The 23,375-nt window shown below is 41.9% G+C and overlaps 1 protein-coding gene across 1 annotated transcript in view; it reads right to left on the minus strand.

Annotated features, from left to right (window-relative positions):
• Positions 1–842: 842 nt before the first annotated feature.
• The window catches only part of cacna1ia (calcium voltage-gated channel subunit alpha1 Ia), a 145,707-nt gene continuing 123,174 nt past the window's right edge, over positions 843–23,375 (minus strand). The window contains exons 31-38 of the mRNA XM_029436969.1: positions 20,844–20,922; positions 19,514–19,635; positions 17,694–18,128; positions 13,005–13,154; positions 8,091–8,228; positions 5,912–6,125; positions 5,322–5,557; positions 843–4,977 (exon numbers count right to left, since the gene is read on the minus strand). Coding sequence (XP_029292829.1) covers positions 4,255–4,977; positions 5,322–5,557; positions 5,912–6,125; positions 8,091–8,228; positions 13,005–13,154; positions 17,694–18,128; positions 19,514–19,635; positions 20,844–20,922 — 2,097 coding nt within the window. The 3' untranslated portion in view covers positions 843–4,254. The remainder of the gene's footprint in view (positions 4,978–5,321; positions 5,558–5,911; positions 6,126–8,090; positions 8,229–13,004; positions 13,155–17,693; positions 18,129–19,513; positions 19,636–20,843; positions 20,923–23,375) is intronic.

Genomic DNA, 23,375 nt, shown 5'->3' on the forward strand with positions numbered 1-23,375 from the left:
GAAGTGAACAAATGATCTTGTAGCCAAGGGGCCTCGTTGTCTCAGGGCCCTTAGTGTGTAGCCTTGGGAGGAAACAAACCAAATCAGCACACAAGCCCCAAGAGGATCCTGGATACTGACCTTCTGTATGTTGCAGGATGTCACTTGTCCTCTTTAGGTGATGGAAGGCAAATCAGAGATAATTCCCAAACATTTCAGATGCCGAAGACTTTACAGAAAACTAAAGCAATGACGTATCCCACTCACACATTTTTGTTCTGTGTGCTTACATCAACACACACACACAAACACAACTGTTTTAGAGACACGCACACACTTACCGCTCACCACACACACCTCCACCCTCCTGCAGTGACATTTGAAGGACAGGGGGCCTCCAGGGAGAGCTGGTTTTGAGAGGTTAGATGAGGTGGAGGGCTGGTTGGTTGGGGGGGTGTGAGGTAAACAACACCTCGGAGTTCAGCGTGCATGCCTAATGTGCTCTCTTGCACTGGCGGCTCGGCTGCCGATGACAAGCTGTCTGGAGAAGTCTCCTGCTCCTGCAGCACCTCACTACCTCAGTCTCTCACACTGTCGGTTGGCTTTACACTGTCCATCTGTCCACATCAACTCTGTACACTTCCTGCTTTTGTGTCCCTGTCTTTCCTTTCCCCTGCCTTAGACTGTCCTGACTCAATCTCCTTTTGTCAGATACTTGTTAATTTAAATGTAAATAACAGGTACAAAGATAAAGATTGAACAGCACTTTTCACGCACCCAAAAACGTCATTTCAAAAAATTATTTTCAGTATTATATGAATGATGTGTTGGAACAAGACACATTTTTGGTGGCAGCAGGCAAAAAACACCGGGGCATTCCCTTTAACTTTGTACAATTTTATGAAATGCATACTAATGATATAATCATGGTCACTGGCAGCAATGCACACATGCAGATCAAAATACAAAGATATGTACAAATGTGAATTGTACACTCTTAAGGTGTGTTCAGACTGAAGGCAAAGCAAATTTAAGAGGCGGCGTGATTGCATACAAATTCAATGTAGAGTAGGACAAAGGTTTGCTCAAGGCAGCGCAAATTGAAGCAAAAACGCATCCGCGCAGGTTGAAAATGCTGAAACTTTAGCAAAAACTTGCTAAAGTTTAAAGTTTAAAGTTGCTAAAACGTGCTTAACCCGAGCTATTGCACTCCACTTCATGAACATACAGAGACAGAGAGAGTCTGGAGGAAAATAACAGAAACAACTTGAGGTCAAGTTTCAAAATCAGTCCGATTCAGAGCTGTAGCACACACATACTGTACAAAGGCACACTCTGCTCACACACACAGTTGGTGCATTGTTAGGTAGTTACAGCTAGCATCTGGACTGGTTGGTGCTTTGGCTGTTTGTAGCGTATGAACACTCCAGCAGTCAAATTTGTGCGAAAAGCGAGGTTTAAAATTTGCTCCGAGCTCAGTCTGAGCACACCTTTACAGCTATCTTTAAAAATTTACCAGTGGTTTTTACCCCCCGACCTGAGTTCAATAACCTCATTTGTTCATGTCGTCCAATTGCGGCCCATCTCTCTACTGATTGGTCTCGGAGAGGGCAGAGGTGCTATCTGATTGGTTGTTAGTTCAGACAAGTAGAAGCAAAAACGGACAGTAATGAATACTGTTGTGTTCTGAGGAGATAAAAATCACATTGACATCATTCACTCAGGGCATACACATAGAACATTTATTGCTGCGTAGTCAGGCTTTAACCTTTGATGCCATATTCATTGACACAAAGATTTGTCTCAGAAAGATAGGAGGATATATCTTTGAAGCTAAAACAGCCCTTGGTTGCTTCGCGTTTTCCCTCTTCAAAACTTTAATCTCAGGGATCCTCACTGACAAACAGGACACTTCAGGAAAAGGCAATCACTTCACCTGAAGTCATAAACACACACGCACACAAGCATACACTCACACACACAACTGTCTTTACTATCACTCATTAATACCCAACACCATGTGATAAAACATAGTCATCAAAGTGATTTTGCATGATAAAAAAGTTCAAACCCTTGGATTTTCTCACATCACCTCATTCTTTTTGAGAAATTTAAAAAAGTAAGGTAATGATCAAAATACTAAGGATACAACAGTCTACCTCTAGAAATCAGGCTTAAAGATGAGCGTCTCCTTTTTGGATGGAGCAATTAATCAAGAAGCAAAAATAGCTTGCATTAAAAGATGCAAAGTTTTGTTCGTTGTTACAGTGTCAGCTTTTGATATCAAACTATTGTGTGTGTGTGAAAGGGTTGCTACAACATACTGTATGTGTGAGGAAATGAGGGAAGAGAAGATGAGTGCATCAGGGTGTCATTTCAAGAAAAAGCATACTGTATTGCAATCCCAGAACCATGCTTAAGGAACACTATGTGTCCGTAATCGATATGTTGTGGTGTAACTCTCAAATTAAAGCTTTCATAGAGATGGTTTATGCTATTGATGGTTTTTTAGCATAGGAGGCTAAAAGCAAACAAAGTTCCCTGTGTGCAGCAAGGAATGTCTGTGAGCTAGAACGATCCTCATGTGCTGAGTGAATATGGCTGCTCCCACCTCTGGTTGTCCCCTCGGACTCCAACGTTTGAAAAAAAAGAAAAAATATCCACGAGGTACCAGTGTCCCCAAAGAGAAATGTGCTGGAGGGAACAATCACTTCAGCGCACAAAGTTTGTTTGAAATTTTTTGCTTCGTTGTTTTATACACCGTCCACACCTTAAAAAATGTTATAAAACTGGAAGCCACTGGCAGACAAAAAGTCCTAGACAAAGAGATCGTATGGGTTAAATGAAATGGGGATTAAGTAACGGCAACACTTGCACGTGCCTATTCTCTTTTCTACAAAAATAGTGGAATAGAAATCACATGGTTATCACCCAACATTGACATCTTGATACACTTCTGTATATAGGTAAAAATCTTGGTTAAATGCAATTCCATCATGCAGTCAAGGTCCCTCGCAACTCTTTTGGGTTTGTCCATTCGTCACGAATCCTTAAGCATGGTGAGAGGACGTGGTGTCAAAAAGGAGTGTGCTTGAAGTCTGACTTTATTAAGTAGCTGTGAACCATTTTTTTTGGTACACACAATAGGCTTCCCCATGCACACATTATTGTTTCTTCTGATGGGGTTTGTAAAGCTCCATCCAACCTGGCTCTCTTTCATACTCGTCTCTTCATGTCTGAATGAGTGAGAGATGCTGAAGGTAGAGAGAAAAATAACCAATTTCACAAATCACTCCATGCACAGTTACACCTCCGCAATCTGTCAATTTCTTTTCATTTTCTGCTGCCACTCAAGTTAACAGAGGCACACAACTTTAATCAGTCAATACCTATCTCCTGTTTCAAAAATACAGAGGTATGGTGAAGTGGTGAGAATGATCTAATTCATGCCTTGGGTACCTGAGGCAGTGCTCTCACACACACTATGAGCACTCACTCATGAACTCTCCTCCACCTTGCAGTTTTACTCTGAACTCAGCAGAAGGTCCTGTGCCAGAGTGAGTAGGACCTGTTGTTTCCGTCTGCCAGAGCAGATGGACATTAGATCTGCTTTCTGCGTTCCCAGCCAAACAAATGACCTGCCTTCTCCTTTGCCAGCCTTCCTTCCGCCTTAATATATTCTGCCACTTCCGAGCCTCCTCCTACCTACTTGCTGCACTGCCTCTGAAACATAAACGAACCAAAACAGTCTCGGTTGGCATGGATAGCTATTTTCAACTTGGGTACTTCTATTTTTGCATTTTCAACCTCAGTGGTTGCAAGCCGACACGGGGAAAAGGAAACTACAGTAGAGCAACAACAAGACTCTTACTTGTGTCTTTGAGTTTAAGCTCTTTTGTCTCTGCTCCTATTGACTCCCTGATATGAATGAGCCTCCTGGTCTTCTAATGTGAGCAGAACCTTCCATGTCCAGCCCTTCAAGTACAGCCCCAAAGAGGGTTTAAGGATCCATCTTCAGCCCTTGGGCCTTGACTCTGCAGGCCACTTCCTCACCTAACCAAGACCACTCCTCTAGGTAGAACTAAATAGGACTTGGACTTGTCACAAATGTATAGAAAGGGGTTGAGGGGGCAAGATGAGGGTTTGGTTTTGGAATACGGGACATCATGTGTCATCAAGCCTCTCTCTCACTGATGGAAGCAGAGAGCGTGAGAGGGACAGCTATGGGTTTAGATCCAAGGAATGGAGAGACAAAGAGAGAGTTAACAGCAGGTTTCATCTGTTTTTTCGACAAGGCCCTACTGTTGTTTGGCTTGAGCTCTTTGCTTTGAATCCTTGCTCGTCATCTCCTATTTCCCCTCTTTCTTCTCCTCTTGTGCCAACTAATACCCCTGTCCAGGGGTTGGCCAAGAAGCCTTGGGGGTCCATAAGCTCCAAGCCTAAAATCTCCCTGCGGCCCTCCCTGCCCCTGGACGACAGCAGCATCCCCCCTTGGTCCAAGCTTCCTGTGCTGTTGCACTTCTTCACTGCTACTCCCGGGTACATTAGGGAGCTGGGCGACAGCAGTGATGTCAGCGACAAGCTGCTCAACGTCTCTGACAAGTGTTCACTGTTGCCTGCTTGGCTAGAGCTACAGCCACCAATTGACGATCCAATACCTATACCCAGGTCCTCATCTGAAGGGTCAATCGAGTCGTCACGGGTGTAGCCCGGGCTGGTGCTACCTCGGCCACTGCTCTGGCTCCGCTGGTGGCCCCTGGTGGCCTGAAGGGTGAGGGCTGATGAGGGGCTCGGCCTTGGTCTCAGGGTCTGGACCGGGGAGGAAATGGCGGTGCTGTCTTCAGGCAGCGGGAGAGGGCACACGAGTGGTAAGGGAGCTGTAGGCAACTCCAAGTTCTGTGGTGGAGAGATGCTGAAGCTCAGTCCCTCTTCCAGGGTGGTCTGGAGGCTGCCCTCAGAGCTGCCTGTAGCAAGGGATGAGTCACTGTGGGATGGATACTGAAGACAGATGGAAGGGAGAAAGGGGAGAAAGAAAGTAGAACACATGAATCCAAATCTTGTTTTTTTTCATTAAGAATGTAACATTATGTAATATCTTTACTGCAAACCAGTTTTTATAATAATAGTAATTTCATGTATCATTATCTGTTGCCAGTGACCAAACAGGATATTTCTCATCCAACACAAAAATAAATAATCTTTTTTTGTTTTTGCTTCACCGTTAACAGCAATCTAATGACTAGCTTTAGCCTCCACCTCAATAAAACCTCACAACTATCTTCCGTCTACTTTTACTGTCATCTAACCTATATGATTGTGTTCTGCCCAAGACCTCCCCCTACCTGTGTACAGAGCATCTTGCTATGGGCTCCTGGGGAGCGGAGTGAAGCCCAGGAGGCTGGGGAGGTCAGCCTAAGGCCCCTCGTCAACCGTAGGCTCCTGCTGCGGGGAGGTGCTGGGATGGCTGCTCCTGCAGGGTGGAAAAACTCTGCAGGCAGATGGAAGTGAGGAGAAATGCCACTGGCTCCTCCTCCACCTTCTTGGTTTATTTCCTGGTTGCTGCTGCTGGAAACGCCACCTGATAAGGGAACACACTCTTTCCATTTTTATCCTGGTGTCAATTTATGCATCATTTGGACTTTTTTTGTGAATATCCCTTCCATAAGAAGGATTAGTTTATTTGAAAAATGTGTATAGATCAAGCTATATCGGAAGAGTATTTTCTTTTTATATACTACAATTATTCACCCCCCCTTATTTGGCATATAATGTAAGCCGCACAAAAACCCAGCAAGAAATTAAATCAGAATTGAACTAATTTGCTGGTACAAATACATATTTTTACATATCTATTAATCATTAATACATGAAAATCAGCCTGGTAGTAGAGTGAAAATACTGATATATATGACTAACATCTTGTTTTACTCACCAGGGCTACAGTGAGGTGTGCACATATGTGCTCGGTGTGTTTGCATCTCTATCTCCTGTAGTGCAGTCTCCACGTCAATGCCAGCGATGAGGGGCCGGCAGGGCTGGCCCAGCCCCTGCACCTGGCTCTGCACCACCTGGGTGGAGTGGCCTCCTGTATAACTCCCTCCACCTCCAGCCTCCTCAGAACTGCGGGAGTCACTGCTGCACCTTCCCTGGAAGAGAACAGATGAGCCGACATTGAAGAGAAAGTATTTTCCCAATAAATCTCCAAATTATTCAAGTAAGCGAGTGGATTTTTCCAAAGTTTAATTAAAAAAGAGAAGACAAATTGGACAAATAGGAACTTGTTAAAAAAACAAACCATAGACAAATGATGTGCTGAAAAGCTTATAATCATTAATATAGCTTAACAATTTGCCTTAAACTCTTATTTCTTCTGCAAAGAGACAATTGAAGTTAAGGATTAGCATTATGTTTGTGATAATTCCTGGACCGAGCCTGATATAATGGGAACAGAGAAAAGCAGGCCCTCTGGCATCCTGCCGATATCAAACATGGCCTCTGATTCACATCATCCCTCGGGTTTTTCATGTAAGTGTTAGTGAAGGGGTGAGGACTAATTATGAGCCGAAAGAGCCTGTTATTGTCATGTTAATGTTATATATTGTAACAATAAATGTTTGGTTATAAATGTGTCACTGTGTGTGATGGCTGCAACAGCTGGAAGCGGAAAGCAGGAGGTAGATTAGGGCAGTTCAGCTTTGTAAGCTTACCTCGTACGTTTTAATTACCATCATGTGGGGACTGCCGAATCATTTGTGCGTGTTCGTGCGCACGTGTGTGTGTGTGGGTACGCTTTTGTGCTTCCACTAGTGTATTGTATCTCTGAGTCATTCAGTCCTAGCCCCTGAACAGCCCCCTTTCAAATAGGCAGCCACCCACACTCATACAAACCTCAAACAACCTTGGCACACATGCTTAATGCCACACACACACATTTACAACAACGATGTTTGACAAATAAAATCCCTAACCTTACATCCTTTCTCACCTCACCATGCCTTTCCCTTTCTCTTCCCCCCCCTCCTCTAATGAGCAGTGGTTCACAGCCATGCTTGGCGATTGCAGGCTTATCTGGCTATCCACAACCAAGGAGCATTACCACATTACAGTGGAGGATATCTAGGAAGGACGGACGATAAGGGATCGAGATAGAGGGAGGTGCAGAGAAGGTATGCAATTACCAGAGGGGCAACACTGGGAAAGGAGAAGCATGAAGGATAAAGTGGAAAGGGGGAGAGTAGGTGCAAGAGATGGAGGCATGAGAGCCACCCAGGACAGCCACGAGGGAGAGCCTAGTTATATTCATGAGCAGAGACTGTGGATTCTTCAAAGACAAGATAGTAACCACTGATACTCGGAGAGAAGGAGATACAGTGGCCTTCGGAAACCTGAGGTTTATATCTGTAATTCACAAGAGAGCCAGCGGCACAGCCATGCAAACAGTTTTATTAGGGTCATTTGTTTTGTGCTTCCTGCAATGAATATAAAAAGATTATCAGTGAGGCTCTGCCATTGTTTGTTCTTATCCTCTCGGGGGATTAGGTGCTGGTATACTGTACATGTCAAGTACAAAGTAGTGGACATACTAGCAGTTACAAACTGTGCATTTATGGTGCAATTTGTATTATATGGCTCTTTTTTTGCTTTTTTACACAAATATTTATATTGGCATGTAGCTGGTTCTGCTTTTCCCTCAAAAGTATGAGTACAATTTGACAAGCACGTATGCAGCCCAATTAAGTACCTAGTACCGACATTAAAGCAAGTGTTCACGCCCAGGCTCTAATGTCACATATTCACTCCATGCTAGTAATTACTGGGATGATGAGTAAATACTGGGTAAAGCAATATAAGAACATCTTCGAAAATTTCACATTACCACTAATAAGACTACACCAGATTGACGGATACTTCTGTAAAAAACAGGAAACACGGACCCAGGCCTTCAGGAATGGGAAGTAGCCAGTCTGTCTAATTCAGCACTATTCATGTTTCAACTCAATTGTCCAATGTGTGGCTCTTCGCTTCCTTTATAGTCTGTATGGTCCTCTGGAAGAAAGATATTGAAGCGTAAATCCTAATCTCCTTTCCCACTTTACTCCGCCCCTACCCACCTTGCACTCTTGCGCCAGCAGCTGGTAGGCAGTATGTTCGTCCAGGCTGAGGTCATCTGGCAGAGCGGGGGATGAGGACTTGTCTGACAGTTGCTCTGACTTCAGCGATGCCTGTTCAATCTCTGCCATCCTGATCTGCTGCAAAGACGTACCTCTGTTATTCATGTCTTTAAACAGGAAGGGATAGGGAACAGGAGCAAACGTTGCACACTTCCTTGAATACATTAAAAGCACATTGTCTCATCAGTGCTAAATGTAATGCATGATTTAGCCTATGGTACACAACAACCATAACTGACCTCAGTATCTTACATCTTTGTGTACATAGATATGACATTTATAAAGCATCAGCAACAATGTTTTGAAGATGTCTCTCATGAATTCTTTATTTACACTTTACGATATATAGAGATACTCTTATAGGCCGATATGAGCTACACAGACAAGATAGGTAAAACCTCCGCCGAGGTTCGATACGCTTCACCGGATGTTGACAATTCAAAATGCCAAAAAGCCGGGGCACCTGTCTGTGAAGAGAGCAGGGTGAGAGATTTCAAGAAGTAACAACATTGCTTTGTCATCATTCGTCGAGCAAAATATGTGTAGAGGGAGGCTGATTGAGCGGCGAGAGGCAGATATCAAAGCAGTGCGTACACAGCAGGTGTGTGTGTGCATGTATCTGCATGTATATGCAAGAGAGAGTGAATAGACGTTCTTTTCTTCCATCAGAAGTGGAGTTGTCGATGCACCAGAACCTCATAATTCTGCCCCTGTAGCCAACTGAGCATGTTTTCAAACACAAACTACATGCAAATGTTGTTGCTGTGTAGAATAGCGTCTCATAGTCCTGTTAATACTCTCACACACGTACAGCAATCCTACCAAACCCAGAATAATTGGGAAGGGACAATTACTCCAACTGTTACCACCTCTCTGTCTCATGTCTTCAACAGGAGCACATATGGCTATTGAATTGGTTTTAAATCATCGCTGCATAAGTCTCCAGCGAGCTCAAACTTCTCGGCTGACACTCTTCTCCATCCTTCCCCCCTTGCGGCGCTTCTTGTGCCCAATTTCAAAACAGACTGCAAACAGTGAGCTGGAGTGGAATTTCAGAGTTCTGGGGGTGCTATGATGTGCTCAAGCAGTGTTTTCTTTAAAGAGACGGAGCAATAAATAGCCAGAGAAAAGCATTAAGAAGGGTACTTAGAAAGGGTCCAGTGATATCCAATGGAGTGAGGACTGTTAGCGATAAATTAACACGTACCCGTAGGTGAGGAAGACAAGGAGGTTCACGGAGAAAGATTCATGGCTGATATGCAGCAGTAAATTACCATTGCCAAAAGGGGGGGGAGGGAGAGAGAGAGAGAGAGAGAGAGAGAGAGAGAGAGAGAGAGAGAGAGAGAGAGAGACAGAGAGAGATGGGATGAGACAAGGAAGCAAAGCAGAAGCAATGCAACTCATTTACTTAAAGGGGCACTTTGCACTTTGCACTTTTTCGGTTTTATATCCGTCCCTAATGCTACTTTGTGACAGCACAATATCTACTGATTTGCTTTGTGTGTCTCAGAGTTTGGTTGCTTATAATAGCTTCATAAAGGTTCCTGGGAAATTCCGTGGACCACCGGCACCCACCCAAATAAATTAGAAAAAAAAAACAGCGTGTAAATATGTTTTATGTCAGCTGTAATGACAAAATAAATTCTTACTCCAAATTCAATGTTTTCAAGGTTGAATTTCCTCACCACACGCCTTGGAGCTATTCATGGTGCAGGGTTGTCTCCCACATCCATTTTTCGTTTCAAAATCCGATCCATTTTGTATCTCTGCATCCGTTAGGGAAGGTTAGCTAGCTAACAGTGGTAAAACACGTTTATTCTAACGTAACTGCTCATTGAACTTGATGCTTTTTATGTCAATTCTTGAGCACATTTAGATAAATAAATAACTAGCTTTGTAAATTGCACTTTTTATTTTTATTTAATTTAACCATTTAGCAGTACCTCCACTGGCCACTAGACGTTGCTCTGAGGACCACTGGTTGAGAATAGCTGATATATATATGATTTGGGAAGTAATTCACTGTTCCTGTCATAGTTGCATCAATTAAATATTTGTTGTTTCCTATCAATTGCACAATACACAACATCTACACAGCGATAAAAAAAAACCTGTAATTTATGCAATTTATTTATTCTTATTTCTTTAACTATGCCAATGATACCATGCACCATACCTGTCAACCCTCCCGTTTTTACCGGGATTATCCCGTATTTTTCCTTCTATCCCGTTTTCCTCCCGTTTTTAAATATTTTCCTGTAATTATCCCGTATTTTTAACCTTTAAAAAAATTTAATAAAAAGTGTACAGTGGCCTCCGGTAGAGCAGGTGGCAGTATTATGTTTAACATGAGCTGAAAAACGTTATCCGCCAGTAAACACAGAGAAGAAGAAAACAGGAACAATGACACAGAAGAAGAAGACGTAAACATATGGATGAGAGTCACAGTGAACGGGAGATAGATGGAGACGCAGTTGTACCTGCCAAAAAAGTTAAAACTGTATGCAAGTAACTAGACAAATGGGAGGAGACCTTCCCTTATTTAATAAAAAGCAGAGTCGGGAAAACTCGTGCTTTTTGTAAAGTGTGCCATTCAGATTTTAGCTTTGCACACGGACGATGTCCGTCAGCATGAAAAATCCCATGCAGACTCCGCTGTAGTCAGTCTCTCTCATGTCCTTATTAGGCAGTTACTTGATGAATATGTCCACTGTCACACACATTGCACCCAGGTGTCCTGCTGTGCCTTCCTTTCCCCTAAATACAATACCATTGTACTTAACTCACAGCAGTGAAAGACTCATCTGTCTGGAAAATGACACACACCCACACTAGATATCTCACACACACAAACAGACAAACAATATGCAAGTTTGATGGTTAAAGAACATAGGAGATTAAAAGGAGAACAGTGCAGGATCAAATGCATTATACCAGAGATAAATAGAGGGATAGCCAGAGGAGTGGTGGGGCTGATGGGAAGAGGAAGCATGTAAAAGAAGGAGGAAAGATTGATGGTTTGACAGCATCTGCAGACAGGCAGAAAGCAGGACTGACAGGTGAGGAGGTGTAGAGCCCAGTTATTGCTTCTTCTGAGCTGACCCGCTGCATTTTGTCATCGTGATGGACAACACTTGCACAGGACAGTATGTCCGTGAGTGCGTTTTATGCAGGATCTACTGCGTACAAAATACCCCCAAAATACAAGCACGAGTGAAGGAGAGTGTTAGTGCGTGCGTGCATGCATGCATATCAGGAATGGTTGAATGTGTGTAAGCATGCAATGGGCCTCATTAATCCACATTTCTGCACATATGAAAAGTTGACATCATCTTCAACACACGTCACGATTAATTAAGGGCTCCCTGTCACACTGTAACATAATAGCGCATACAGTAGTTGACGCGCTGATAAAATTTGAACTTTCCATTCAAACGGCTTTGTGTGATGAATGAAGCCCCGTGTGTCCGTATGTCCATGGAAGTACGTGCAAATGCATGTTCCAGTGTGTGTCCCTGCATGCACATAATATGCACCCGAACTTCATAGTGGTGTGTCTGTGTGTGTGTGTGTGCATGAAAGCGTGTGACTTGTATATGTGATTGTGTGTATTCAGGATTACACTGAGTTTTACGATTCACTGGTTTTGCAAAGTATTCCTTTATTTGAACAAGTTTTTTTATGTGTGTGTGTGTGTACTGTTGGCGTATACTGTATATTTGTGCTGTATGTATGCTAAGTAAGGTAGACGTCTTAAATTTCACAACTATTTGGTACTTGTATTCAGTGGGAATTTATTTGAAAATATCATGTATAATAAGTTTATTTTCATCCTACACCTGGGGCCATGTTTACCAATCATCTCAGAGGACGGAATCAGGCTTAATGGACCCAAACATTTTAGAAAATTATCCATATTTTGTCCTACTTTCAGGCTAAGGACTAAATACATTTCATAAATCAAGATTTGTAACATTTTCTGCATGCACGATTTGGGTCCCTCACATCTGTGACTGCATTAATGCATTTAAGAGCTTCAAAGCTGACCTGGTTCTTCTCCATCACTAAACTTGATAATGAAACAAGACTTGGCAATCCTGGTTTTTGTTGAATTATCAACATAGCCGTTGGTAAGATGCCCTGACTGACGACAGCAACTAAACCACAGTATTTTCAAACATACTTGGTTTACGCTGCAATCAGTTTATGTTTCAGTCTGGCTGCCGTGTGGTCGACTGAACGTGCTCTCTCTCACTCACTGAACGCAGCTGTCAAGCAAAGGAAGTGCAGCAACAGCAAGCAAAGAGCACGACAGATTCCTTCTTTTCAAGGGAAAGTATAATGTTTGTTGCTGGGCTCATTTCTTTAAAAATAACATTTATAAAGGGGTCGTAAAAGTGTCCAAGTCTAGCGACATGGTTGCTAAATTGACAACACTGGGGTGGTTTCGTTATTAATAGGTTTCATATTCTGTGGTGGGAGTATTTTTTAGTGCTAGCGAAATGTTCTGTGTGACTTATTGGAGCGATTCTGACATGTTTTATAAATATGGGCCTCCAGGTTGGTAGAGTAAAACTCAGTGGGTAGAGCCTGTCACTAAAAATGATCATGTTAAAAATGTATGTGTCTATTTATGGAACTGTGGATAGTTGTGTCAGCCAAATGTTGGACAAAAAAAATGGATCCCTGTGGTTCTGTAAATCTTGTAAAAATAAACCACAAGGATGGATTTAATATCTGGAGTTACTGTCCTCATCAGGTGTGTGTGTGTGTGTGTGTGTGTGTGTGTGTGTGTGTGTGTGTGTGTGTGTCTATTGCATATATGTGTGTATTCATGTGTGTTCATGGTGGTACCTCTTGTGGGTGGCCCTTGCAATCTTTGCAGATGGGTGGAGGAGAGGAATAGTGGTGGAAGACAGAACCGGAGAGGTTGTCGATCATCAGCATCTCCCCCTCCAATGTATCCTTGATCAGGAGAGATACGCTGTCCAGCCATTGGCTCTCCTGGAACACATACACGCACACACACACACACAGACATACACACGGACACATACACACGGGACGCAGGCCAGCAGACCAGTATTGCACGCAGGTGCAAACATGTGCACATGCGGACATGCGAGGACAAAGAACACGCAGGGAAATGCATAAACATCGTAAGGGTTATACAAATGTCAGTGTGCACACGCAGGTATGCTTTTATACTTTATGTACTCACACACAAATGCACACAGTCACACGTGCATATTCACCCCACACACATGTCATTTCACATTATGTAATATCAAAAATTCCTTCACAAAGTAAAGAAAAAACATCTCAAATGTGTTCTCTGTGTCGGAGATCAGGTACAAATAAAGCACAACAAGACCCCCCCTCATACTTTGTTAGCCTTAATGGCTAAACACTGCTCTCTTTTGGAAAAAGGTTCCTCAATAATATGACTCCAAACCCTCATTAGCCAAGTAACACATAATTTTACTATCAAAGCCTTGAGCACTGCGAGCGGTGCAATTACATTTGATATATCACCTCAATTAGGCTGTTCAATACCTTGTTGAAACAATTTAAGATTTAAGCATTTGCTTTGTGCTCTGGGTATTATTAGGTTTAAAGCAATTTAGACTGAATCAGTCAGGGCTTTTCTGTGACTTAAATGATGCCTCCTTGCTTGAATCTCCTCTGCCAGATTGGTTCTTCCCAGAAACCAATCTGGCACAAAGAGGAAACTACTGACAGTGAAAGGAAAATACTTTAAAATGATTTCTGTGTTTCTTGGCAGGGCACTGTATTTCACAATGAAATAGACGCATTGTGCCTGCAGCGCATTAATACTAGCCAAAATAACTGTATTACATCAGCAGATATATCCCAAAAGATACTGTGAAACAAGGTCACTCCTCTTCAATCCCCACACAAGCCCTATTTTCATAACACATTTCTACAACACCGCTTATAGAACTATACTTAGTTATCTTATGCAAACACACATTTTTGACTCATACTGTTATATTACAATCACTCATGGCTCATTCTTTGAGGGGGCGAAGAATTCAAGAGACAGGTTACTGTACTCCCAGCATTATAAATATAGCGATATCATGCTGGTTTATAAAACAGTGTTGGCATGAAGACAAACTGGCAGTAAGGCTGCTGCTGCCGTATCCAGCTCTTTAATACATGTATGTATAAACACAACACACTCGTTCTCTCTTACACAGACAGTCCATTCTGTGTAGGTGGAGAGCTTGATATAAAAACTAAGTTATGATTGACTGTAGTGGCCTATGTGCTGGCCTCCATTAATAACTGTATTAGTGGACAACAATGGGGCCCGTCTACAGGGAATGGAAGTTGAGAGAGAGAGAGAGAGACAGCGAGAGACAGAGAGAGAGAGAGAGAGAGAGAGAGAGAGAGAGGAGAGAGCTGAAATTAATTACTGCGTCTATCTGACTGTCACTGGCTCAGCTATTATCTCTCCTCTCTTATTCCCTTACTCTCTCTCCCTCTGTGTGTGTCAACTTCCTACAGTGTCGCCTCTACTCCCTGTGCAATACATTACTAGTGTTTCACCATAGAGTCGAAAACTGACTTTTTCAGTGTGTATTTTGGCACGTTATAGAATATTCTAGTTGCAACAAGGGCTGTAGCGAGTAGTTTGACGCTTCATTAATGTTTACATTCAAATGCTGCATGTCTAATCATCCTGAATAAACCCGGTATTTCTGAAAAAGTTGCAGATAAACATTAGGCGACACTAAGATTATTAGTGTTATGGCACAGACGTATTTGGCGGCGCTCGAGTGGCAGCCTGTTACAGCATCTCCTGAGTAATTTCTACTTGATTTATTCTATTTAATTGTGTACTCGCCACTTTACTTTCTTGTTCTTTTGCTGTAACAGTGTAAATTTCCCGTTGTGGGACTAATAAAGGATTTCTGATTCTGATGTTATTAGTAGAATTAGATTCCAGCTGTGTAGGATTGTTTCCTACTCATGTGATCCAAAGACTTCCAATAACTCCAGATTGTATGTATTGAAAAAAAATAGATGTAATCATTTTCAAAAACATGTTTTTATCTTACAAAATGTTCTGTATCAGTCAATATTTAGAAACGGTCAACAAACTGTTTGCTCTCCCGCTTGCAGCACACAAAGGGAGGCACACACTGATGAGTTGTATTCATTGAATATAAAAAATAAAAAGATAAAAAAAGACTTACTGCTATAATCCCATGAATCTCTTTAATCAAACTGAGGTTTTGGTTGAGAATATGTTTTTTGTTGGGTGATGGCATCATTAAATATATACACATTTGAAGCTTTACTCGAAAACCTCAACAGAAGCTTGGAATGTAAAACTAGTGACATTCGGTACAGCCCTAGTGATGCTGCAATCTTTTTTGAGCCCTTAAAGGTCTCCATAAAACATCAAGACTCATCGGATGTATCAACACTGAGTATACAAACATCAATTTTATGGATGACTAAATGAATTTGACTTCATAGAACCCATATTTCTGTTTTCTAAATCTAAAGTGTCCCAAGGAAAAGGATTTGTATTTGCAGGAGAAGCTGACGGTAATATTACGATACTATGTGGAGATTCCCAAAATGTTAAAGCACCGCTGCAGAAGATGTCACAATTGTTGGGTTTTGTCCACTTCCTCACATTAGCCTTTTTCAAATGCACGCACACACACACACACACACACACACACACACACACACACACACACACACACACACACACACACACACACACACACACACACACACACACACACACACACACACACACACACACACTCTAACCCCAGGACCTGTGCTCTGAATAAATTGCCTCGGTCTGTCAGGTCCCTTATTGCATCACTCGAGAGACAGAGAGTGAGAGGGGGAGATAGAGAGAGATATATAGAGGGGGGGGGGGGGGGGGGGGAGGCTGCCAGTGTGTTCTCCATGGTCTGCATTAAGTTCGTTTGTGACGCTGAGCTAAAAATGACTCCATGCGGCCAACTTTAGCTCTACGAAAGGTGAGACTCTTCATGGCGGCCGATGACTCATCTTTATGTGTGTTTCTGCGCGGGTTTCTCACACTATTATTAGTGATTTCATAATGGCAGCGTGTTTCTCTGCTGTCAGACTGCGAGTGGAAAGGAGACCATCTCATGTGAGTCCTGAAATGTTAATTAAAGCCTAAATGAAAAGAAATGTAATTGAGAAAGTGAGTAACGTTGCTTTGACTACAGTGAAACACGAAGAAAAACAAGTAAAATGGAAATATAGCCGACACTAACCTCCACTTTCTTCTGCTAAATATCCCTCAAATAGTTTGGTTATATTTTGAAGAATGCCTTTGATTCCAGCCCAATGTTTTTACATTCATATTAATTGATTTCTTAATACAATTGTGCAATGTTACAAATAAGACACAGCGAAGTGTCTCTTTCCTTTTATCTGCCTTTTCTCTTTACTCCCTCTCTTTGTGTAGATGTTTAACCTTCCTCGCACTCCCTTCCTTCCCTCGCAAAATGCGTAAAAGAAAACGTACAAAAGAACAAAGGAGTTGTACAATGAGATTGATAAAAGACTGAGTGTAATCATGCAATGTCGCCGTCAGTCAATTTAACAAAAAGAAAGAGCAATGATTCTCCCGTATCAACCCCATTCTGTATATAGAAATTACTGCCCTATTGTTGACCTCTTTTGTATTCTTCCAGTTTTTGAATCAAATGTGTAATTTTCTCCGCATGAAGGCATTGATACTGTGTAAAGAGAAGCTGACTGACAGGCAGCCACAGAAGCAGAAGATAATATCCAGCTGATACTGAGTCTGATCAAAATGAATATTTATCTGCATACAGGTGCAAAAGGCACAAGGTCTAAATTAAAATGACTAAATCAATTATATGCAATTTATGCATATTCTCCTTTAGTGTTTTGTATAATGTTCTTGGACAGAAGAGCGTAAGAGTGGGCAATGAAAGAAGGTTTTGATAGTATTTTAGGTAACTTCTCTCCTCGTTGCAAACAAACTAGAGGCATCATGCACGTGGGAAATTAATTTTAACACACTGTTGGTAGTGTCAGTCGCTTACAATGCGCTGCAATATGCAATAGTTCCATTGTTTTAAAAGGACCAGGGCGAAGCATTACAGCTGGCTTACATCTGGGATATTACAAGATAAAAGAAAATGGTTCTAAATGAATGAAGATCTGGTTTTTGTATGACCAAAAGATAATCATTTAAAATAATCCTCGTTAAGCCCGATCCGCATTCTGTAGATCGGTTCAAAACATCCCTAAATGTACGCAGGCACACTCCCACACACCCACACGCAAATGCCCCACATACAAAAATAGGCCTTTTACACTATCAGGAAACAAACATAAAAAATACTCTCACACACACACACACACACACACACACACACACACACACACACACACACACACACACACATACACACACACACACACACACACACACACACACACACACACACACACACACACACACACAGAAATACGAACACTCACTTGTGCTGGGGAGTACAGGCTCCGGCTGGAGTCCCGGAGGTTGTACGCTCCTGAGTGCGCGCTGCCTGCTGAATGTCGCATCTTCCTCACTCCGTCTCTCCTCTCTCCACCCGCACATCCTCTCTCCTTTCCCCCTGCTGTGCCTCCAAGTCCTTTCTCCACCCTCCCACCCCCGCAGCTGGGGGCGCCCATGCAACAGAGGGTGCCCTGGGCTAGCTCCAGCTCAATTTCTGCATCCATCTCCGCCTCCTCTTGGGCCTCCTTGTTGGAGTCGTCCAGGTGCTTCATCAGCACGGCCACCACCACATTGATGAGCACGAACTGGGCGGTGAGCACGAAGGAGACAAAGTACATGGGCGAGATAAACTGAAGGCTAGGATTGCAGGCATAGTCCACATCAGTGCCATGATCTGGTGGGCACTCCCGCAATGTGTCCTGGTGTCATAAAGACAAAAGATGAAGAAAGGTCAGGACAGGGTTGGTTAGGGGTAACAGACGTTTATGTAAATGTAAAAGTCCCACACCCCAGCTTTAATATATGAAATCTAATACAGCAGCCCTGCAACAAGTTACATTTAATTACATTGCTTGAATAACAATAAAAAATCCTTATTTTCACAACTGATAGTGGCAAAAAGAAGACAAGTTAATATCTAAACGTCATCAGCCTCACCACTCCTGAATCCATAATGGTTCACATTAAAATATAAAGTACATTTTAGGTAATGTGTCTAGCTCATGTTAACAAGGCTTTTTGTATTCATGACAACTTGTATAATCATCAAACGTTTAATTGTTGTGCTTTTATGCAAAACAACAGGAGACTTTTTTTTTTCTTTTTTGTCTGTAGCGTTATTCTCGTGGTTTTCCACTCTGGTTAACATGCACTCAGCGGAGTTCAGTCAGAGCAGAACCAACGTGACAAGTGTTTTCTGGCGGAAGTACACATATCTCACCCAGGCTATGACCACACATAACAATTTTAGCCCTCTAAACTGAAACTGGTCTTTTCTATCTTATTTGGCATGACATTTACACACTGTGCTCCCTCACACAACACCCCCCTCTTCTGCCTTCACTCCCTTTCCATCTCATTTCTACACATTCTCCCAAATCTCCGTTTGCTCTCACTCGTCACTCTCCTCCTTTATTCTTTCATTTTTGCCGCAATTTATCCTCTAGAGGAAAGAAAGCTTACTGGTCAGTTCTTTTAACCCTTCCCATCCTCTCATCTTTCCTTTTATTACACTTCGCCAGTGTCTGCTTTTCTTCCCATTGCCTTTCTTACCCGTCTTCTTCTGTCTCATTATTTCCTCTCTTCCCCATCGTCGTCGCACGTCTAATTACCACTCTGCCTCACCGGCTTCTTACTAAACCAAAGCAGGCCTACCTATCTCACAGCTCAGGTAGTAATTTGACAGCGAAAATGACAGAGATTTACTCAGAGAGGTAGCATCTGTGGCCCACTGGTTTGCTTCATAGCCTGCTACAATCCACACTACCTGTATGTATCCAGCGTGTGTTTAATGGTCCGCGCCTGACGACACGCACCATTATAATCGCTATTCCCCTCGCAGCCGAGGTTTGCGGAGGAGTGCTGCTGGTGGTAGAGATGTGTGTTCTGGGGAAATTGGTGTTTTGTGTGTACGTTTGTGCAATGAGGCACAGACATTCCCCTGCCCATCAGTAAGGAAATCTGTGCTCCCGGTGCTGAGCAGACACATTTAGAGTGGAAGATGAGAGACACAGAGTAGGAGTTTGTCTCTCAGACCGACTTCTCTTCCTTTTAAATCACAAATACTAAGTAAGTAACTTTGTACCTTCATGATGCCATTCCAGTTGTCGCCCGTGGAGACTTGAAACAAGGTAAGGAAGGCCATGCCAAAGTTCTCAAAGGTAGCGTGACGACTCATTCCCTCACATCGGTAGTCTTCGTTGCAAACTGAGGATGAGAGAGAGATGGGTGGGTGGATGGAGGAAGAGGAGAAGTTACCAGGTCACAGATAAGAAAGAGGTGAGAGGATAAAGAGAAAGGGGAAATGGAACAGGAAGGCGGGTAGTGACGACAAAAGAATAAGAGACTTGTGAATTTGAACGCTCAACACTTAACATGTCATTGCGTCCAAAAAACTGCAGAAGCAAGCACCATTTCTGACGCTAAGCCGACTGTCCAAACAAGCCAACTCAGTGTAGACAAAGTCTGTTATGAAATCAGAAGCAATGTGACCAAACACTTTATTTGTCTTTGAGCTTATATCCCAAGATAATCTCTGGAATGGCCTCAAGAAAGCAACATTTGCATTTGCCACTAATCCTTTCTCCTGCCAAGCTCCAATAGGAAGCAATGTTGCCACGGGCTGCAGCTGCAGCACACAAGAGAAATGTGACATTTCGGAAGAAATATCTTCCAACTTCAATGTGGATATTTTAGGACAGTACTTATGTATCAGAATACTTGAGAGTGGGTTGATTCCCTAATGGCTGTCTGACTGCAGAAGGGAGAACTGATGAAAAGGAATAAAGGATGGAGAGGAAATAAGGATACTTTCATAATCAAGTTAATACAAGCACTCGTGCTTTTATGTGCACATGCTGAGTTTGCTATAATGAGTACACCAAAACTGGAAGCCACAATTATATATTTCCCCACCGGGTCAGACATTTGAAACATGTTGATTTTTAATCGTCTTACACCTACAGTGATTATGTGTGGCCAATGTGCTCTGAGCATTATCCTTATATCATATCATCTCAACATGACCACATGTGTAGTGCAATGATTGATCCAACGAGTGGATGACTTTATGTACATAACCACATAACAGTATAATTTGGTACATGCCAGATAATACACATTTCTGACTAAATATTCAAATTAAATACATAATCAATGTATCATCAAAGTGTAAACAAACGTGAGCTTGTTTTGTACCTGGTGCCAGTGGCATGTGTTACTTAATACAATCATATACCACAGTCTTGGTTCTGACATGGATTTGTAGTAAAACAAAAAACACTAAATATGTTGTTACACTGTATAATTTGCATAATGCTGTTTATGTGTAAAGTGCGCGTGTAAATATATAAAAAAGGAGGTATTTTATGACTTCATTCTTTTTAGCATCGCGACTGAATGTCATGAACACTCACCAAGTTCTCCAAATAGCTCTACTCCTAAGGCGGCGTAGATGAAAAACAGCAGCATGAAAAGCAGGCCCAGGTTACCCACCTGCAACACACACACACACACACACACACACACACACACACACACACACACACACACACACACACACACGCACACACACACGCACACACACACACACACACACAAACAAGAGAACATCTTACCATGCACATGTTATAGACAATCAGCATTCTGAAACACATGAGTAGGACTAAAACAGCATTATGGCATAAGGTGTTATGCTATGATTAGGTTATACTAAATATTTAATGCACACAACTTGTTATTTTGTAGTGAACAGCAATGGACAAGTTGTTGCTAAAGTAATGAATCAGCTATAGACTTGCTTGCCTTGTTTGAATTGAATTCAATCCCCTTTTTTAAATCACTACTCAAGTGTATCCTGTTAAACACTGTTATTGAACAGATAAGCAGGAACTCAAATACCAGGTGTAAAGGGTATGCATTCAAAATGTCACTTAGGACTTTTCTAGCAGGCTGCTGCCATAACCTAAGCTTAGTTCTGCAAACCAGACAACTTCCTCTGAGACTTTCATATGACTGAACCTCCGCTGCTGCTGTGATTTCTTTTTAAGTTTGGGGGGTTTGGGAGTTGTCTCAGTTCCACAACAAAACCGCCTTCTGTTACCACAACTTAATGGTGATGATGATGTTGCACGGTAAGCACTCAGGGCAAAATCTAATCCCATTACAGGGATACAAAACCCAGTCCCCTATTCACTGTCTTTAACACTCCGCTAACAACACTGCTCCACTGGGAACGAGGAAATGCACTGACAAATAGTTACTATAATTATACTCCATGTGTTCATAAGAGGTTTAGATCCCTTCACCTGTTTTTTTTTAGAGGAAAGACACTTCAAATTTGCTGTTTGTTCGAGGAATAATGCATCAACATTATGACAATGTCAACGCTTATTTCTAAAAGAGATCGCACATCAGAAGCAATGCAAATAATATTTATTCAAATGTATTGTGTTGAGACACTGTTTGAAGCAAGCAGGGCTATAATGACTCATAGTTGTGGGAGTAAATTGGATTCAAGTCAAATGATTGTGATTGAATTTAGGTCAACGACCTTGACATTTCAGAGCAATGTCATTTTATGGAAAAATATATAATTATCATTTATTAGAAACATCTCTCTTATACTCAAGGTTTTAATATGTTTTTTTTTATGTGTCCTCTCTCCTTTGAAATTCCCTACAAGGAAATCAGCAAAAACTAAGAATATTATTTACATTTTAATGCTGCCAAAGGCTTTAACATACACTTCCTGATATGGTTCACTTGCTCAATATTACACTATAATGAAAGAGCTGTAGGAGATGGTAAAACGATAACTAAATATCTGCATGAATACAGTGTAAAAATACTAAAGTTTACTTTTGATGTAGACAAATACGGCCCATTACATGCAGCACAGTCTGATGAGTCCCTCCGGACTGAATGTAATAGAGGTATTTGCCATACAACCTTTCATTTAAACTGCTGTAATAACTCTAAATGTGACTGTTGTGGGGTTTGCCTCAAGTACATCTCAAAGTAAGTGCTATCCTGTCTGGTGTACTTAACAATCTGTGCTTCAAAAAGACCCGAGTTTTTGCTCGGAGAGATTTAATGGTGTATTGAATCGAGATGTACATCATAATAACTTACCCTCTACTGGAAGATGAAAAACAAACGAGCCATTTGAAGTAGTTTTTTCACAAATGTCCAACAAATATTATTTGAATGATTTAATACGAAACCTTATATCCAATTCTTTAAGCTAAATACAAATTGCTTCACAGCTTTGACGCCTTCCCAAAGCAAAAATGGCATTTTCATGTAGTGTCCACATCTGCCTCAGGCTATTCAGCAGGTTTCTCAGCCATCCCCAGAGAAGAGATGAAACAACTGACTCCACTTTAGAACCAACATAACCAACAACAACTATTAGTGTTAGTGAATGGCGTGTCGCAGCCATTTTGCATCACTTGGGGAGGAGAGGATAAAGCATGTTTGTGGGTAAAAATTACTTTTTTACTTTGTGAAGACAAGCGTTGAAAATACATTTCTGTTAACATGTCAATGAGCCGTAAAGCTTAATCATTTAGTGTAAGTGTATGGATCCCTCATTACACCTCCATGTCCTGTCATGGCCTATTAAATATATAAACAGCTTGTGGAACTTTTGAAGCATTCACATCGTGTCTAGCAGACATCTATCCGTGTGTGCCATCATGACATTATTCATCATTTTAGCTTTTCTTTTTTATACCAATATTGCCTGTTCCTTTGTTCAGCTGTATCCTGACACCTTTGTTGAAATGTCAATACTCTCTTCAATATCCTTTGTGATGTAATGAAGAAATGTTGGCAGCTTGCCATTTCCCTTTCACGGTGAAATACAGGGCGATATCACCTCAGGTTAATCTCTCGCCCGGTGTAACGCTTTCACTCTCACCCTTTGAGTACCTCAGAATGCACAC

The sequence above is a fragment of the Cottoperca gobio genome, chromosome 8 (assembly GCF_900634415.1).
Source record: "Cottoperca gobio chromosome 8, fCotGob3.1, whole genome shotgun sequence".
In the NCBI taxonomy this organism is placed as follows: domain Eukaryota; kingdom Metazoa; phylum Chordata; class Actinopteri; order Perciformes; family Bovichtidae; genus Cottoperca; species Cottoperca gobio.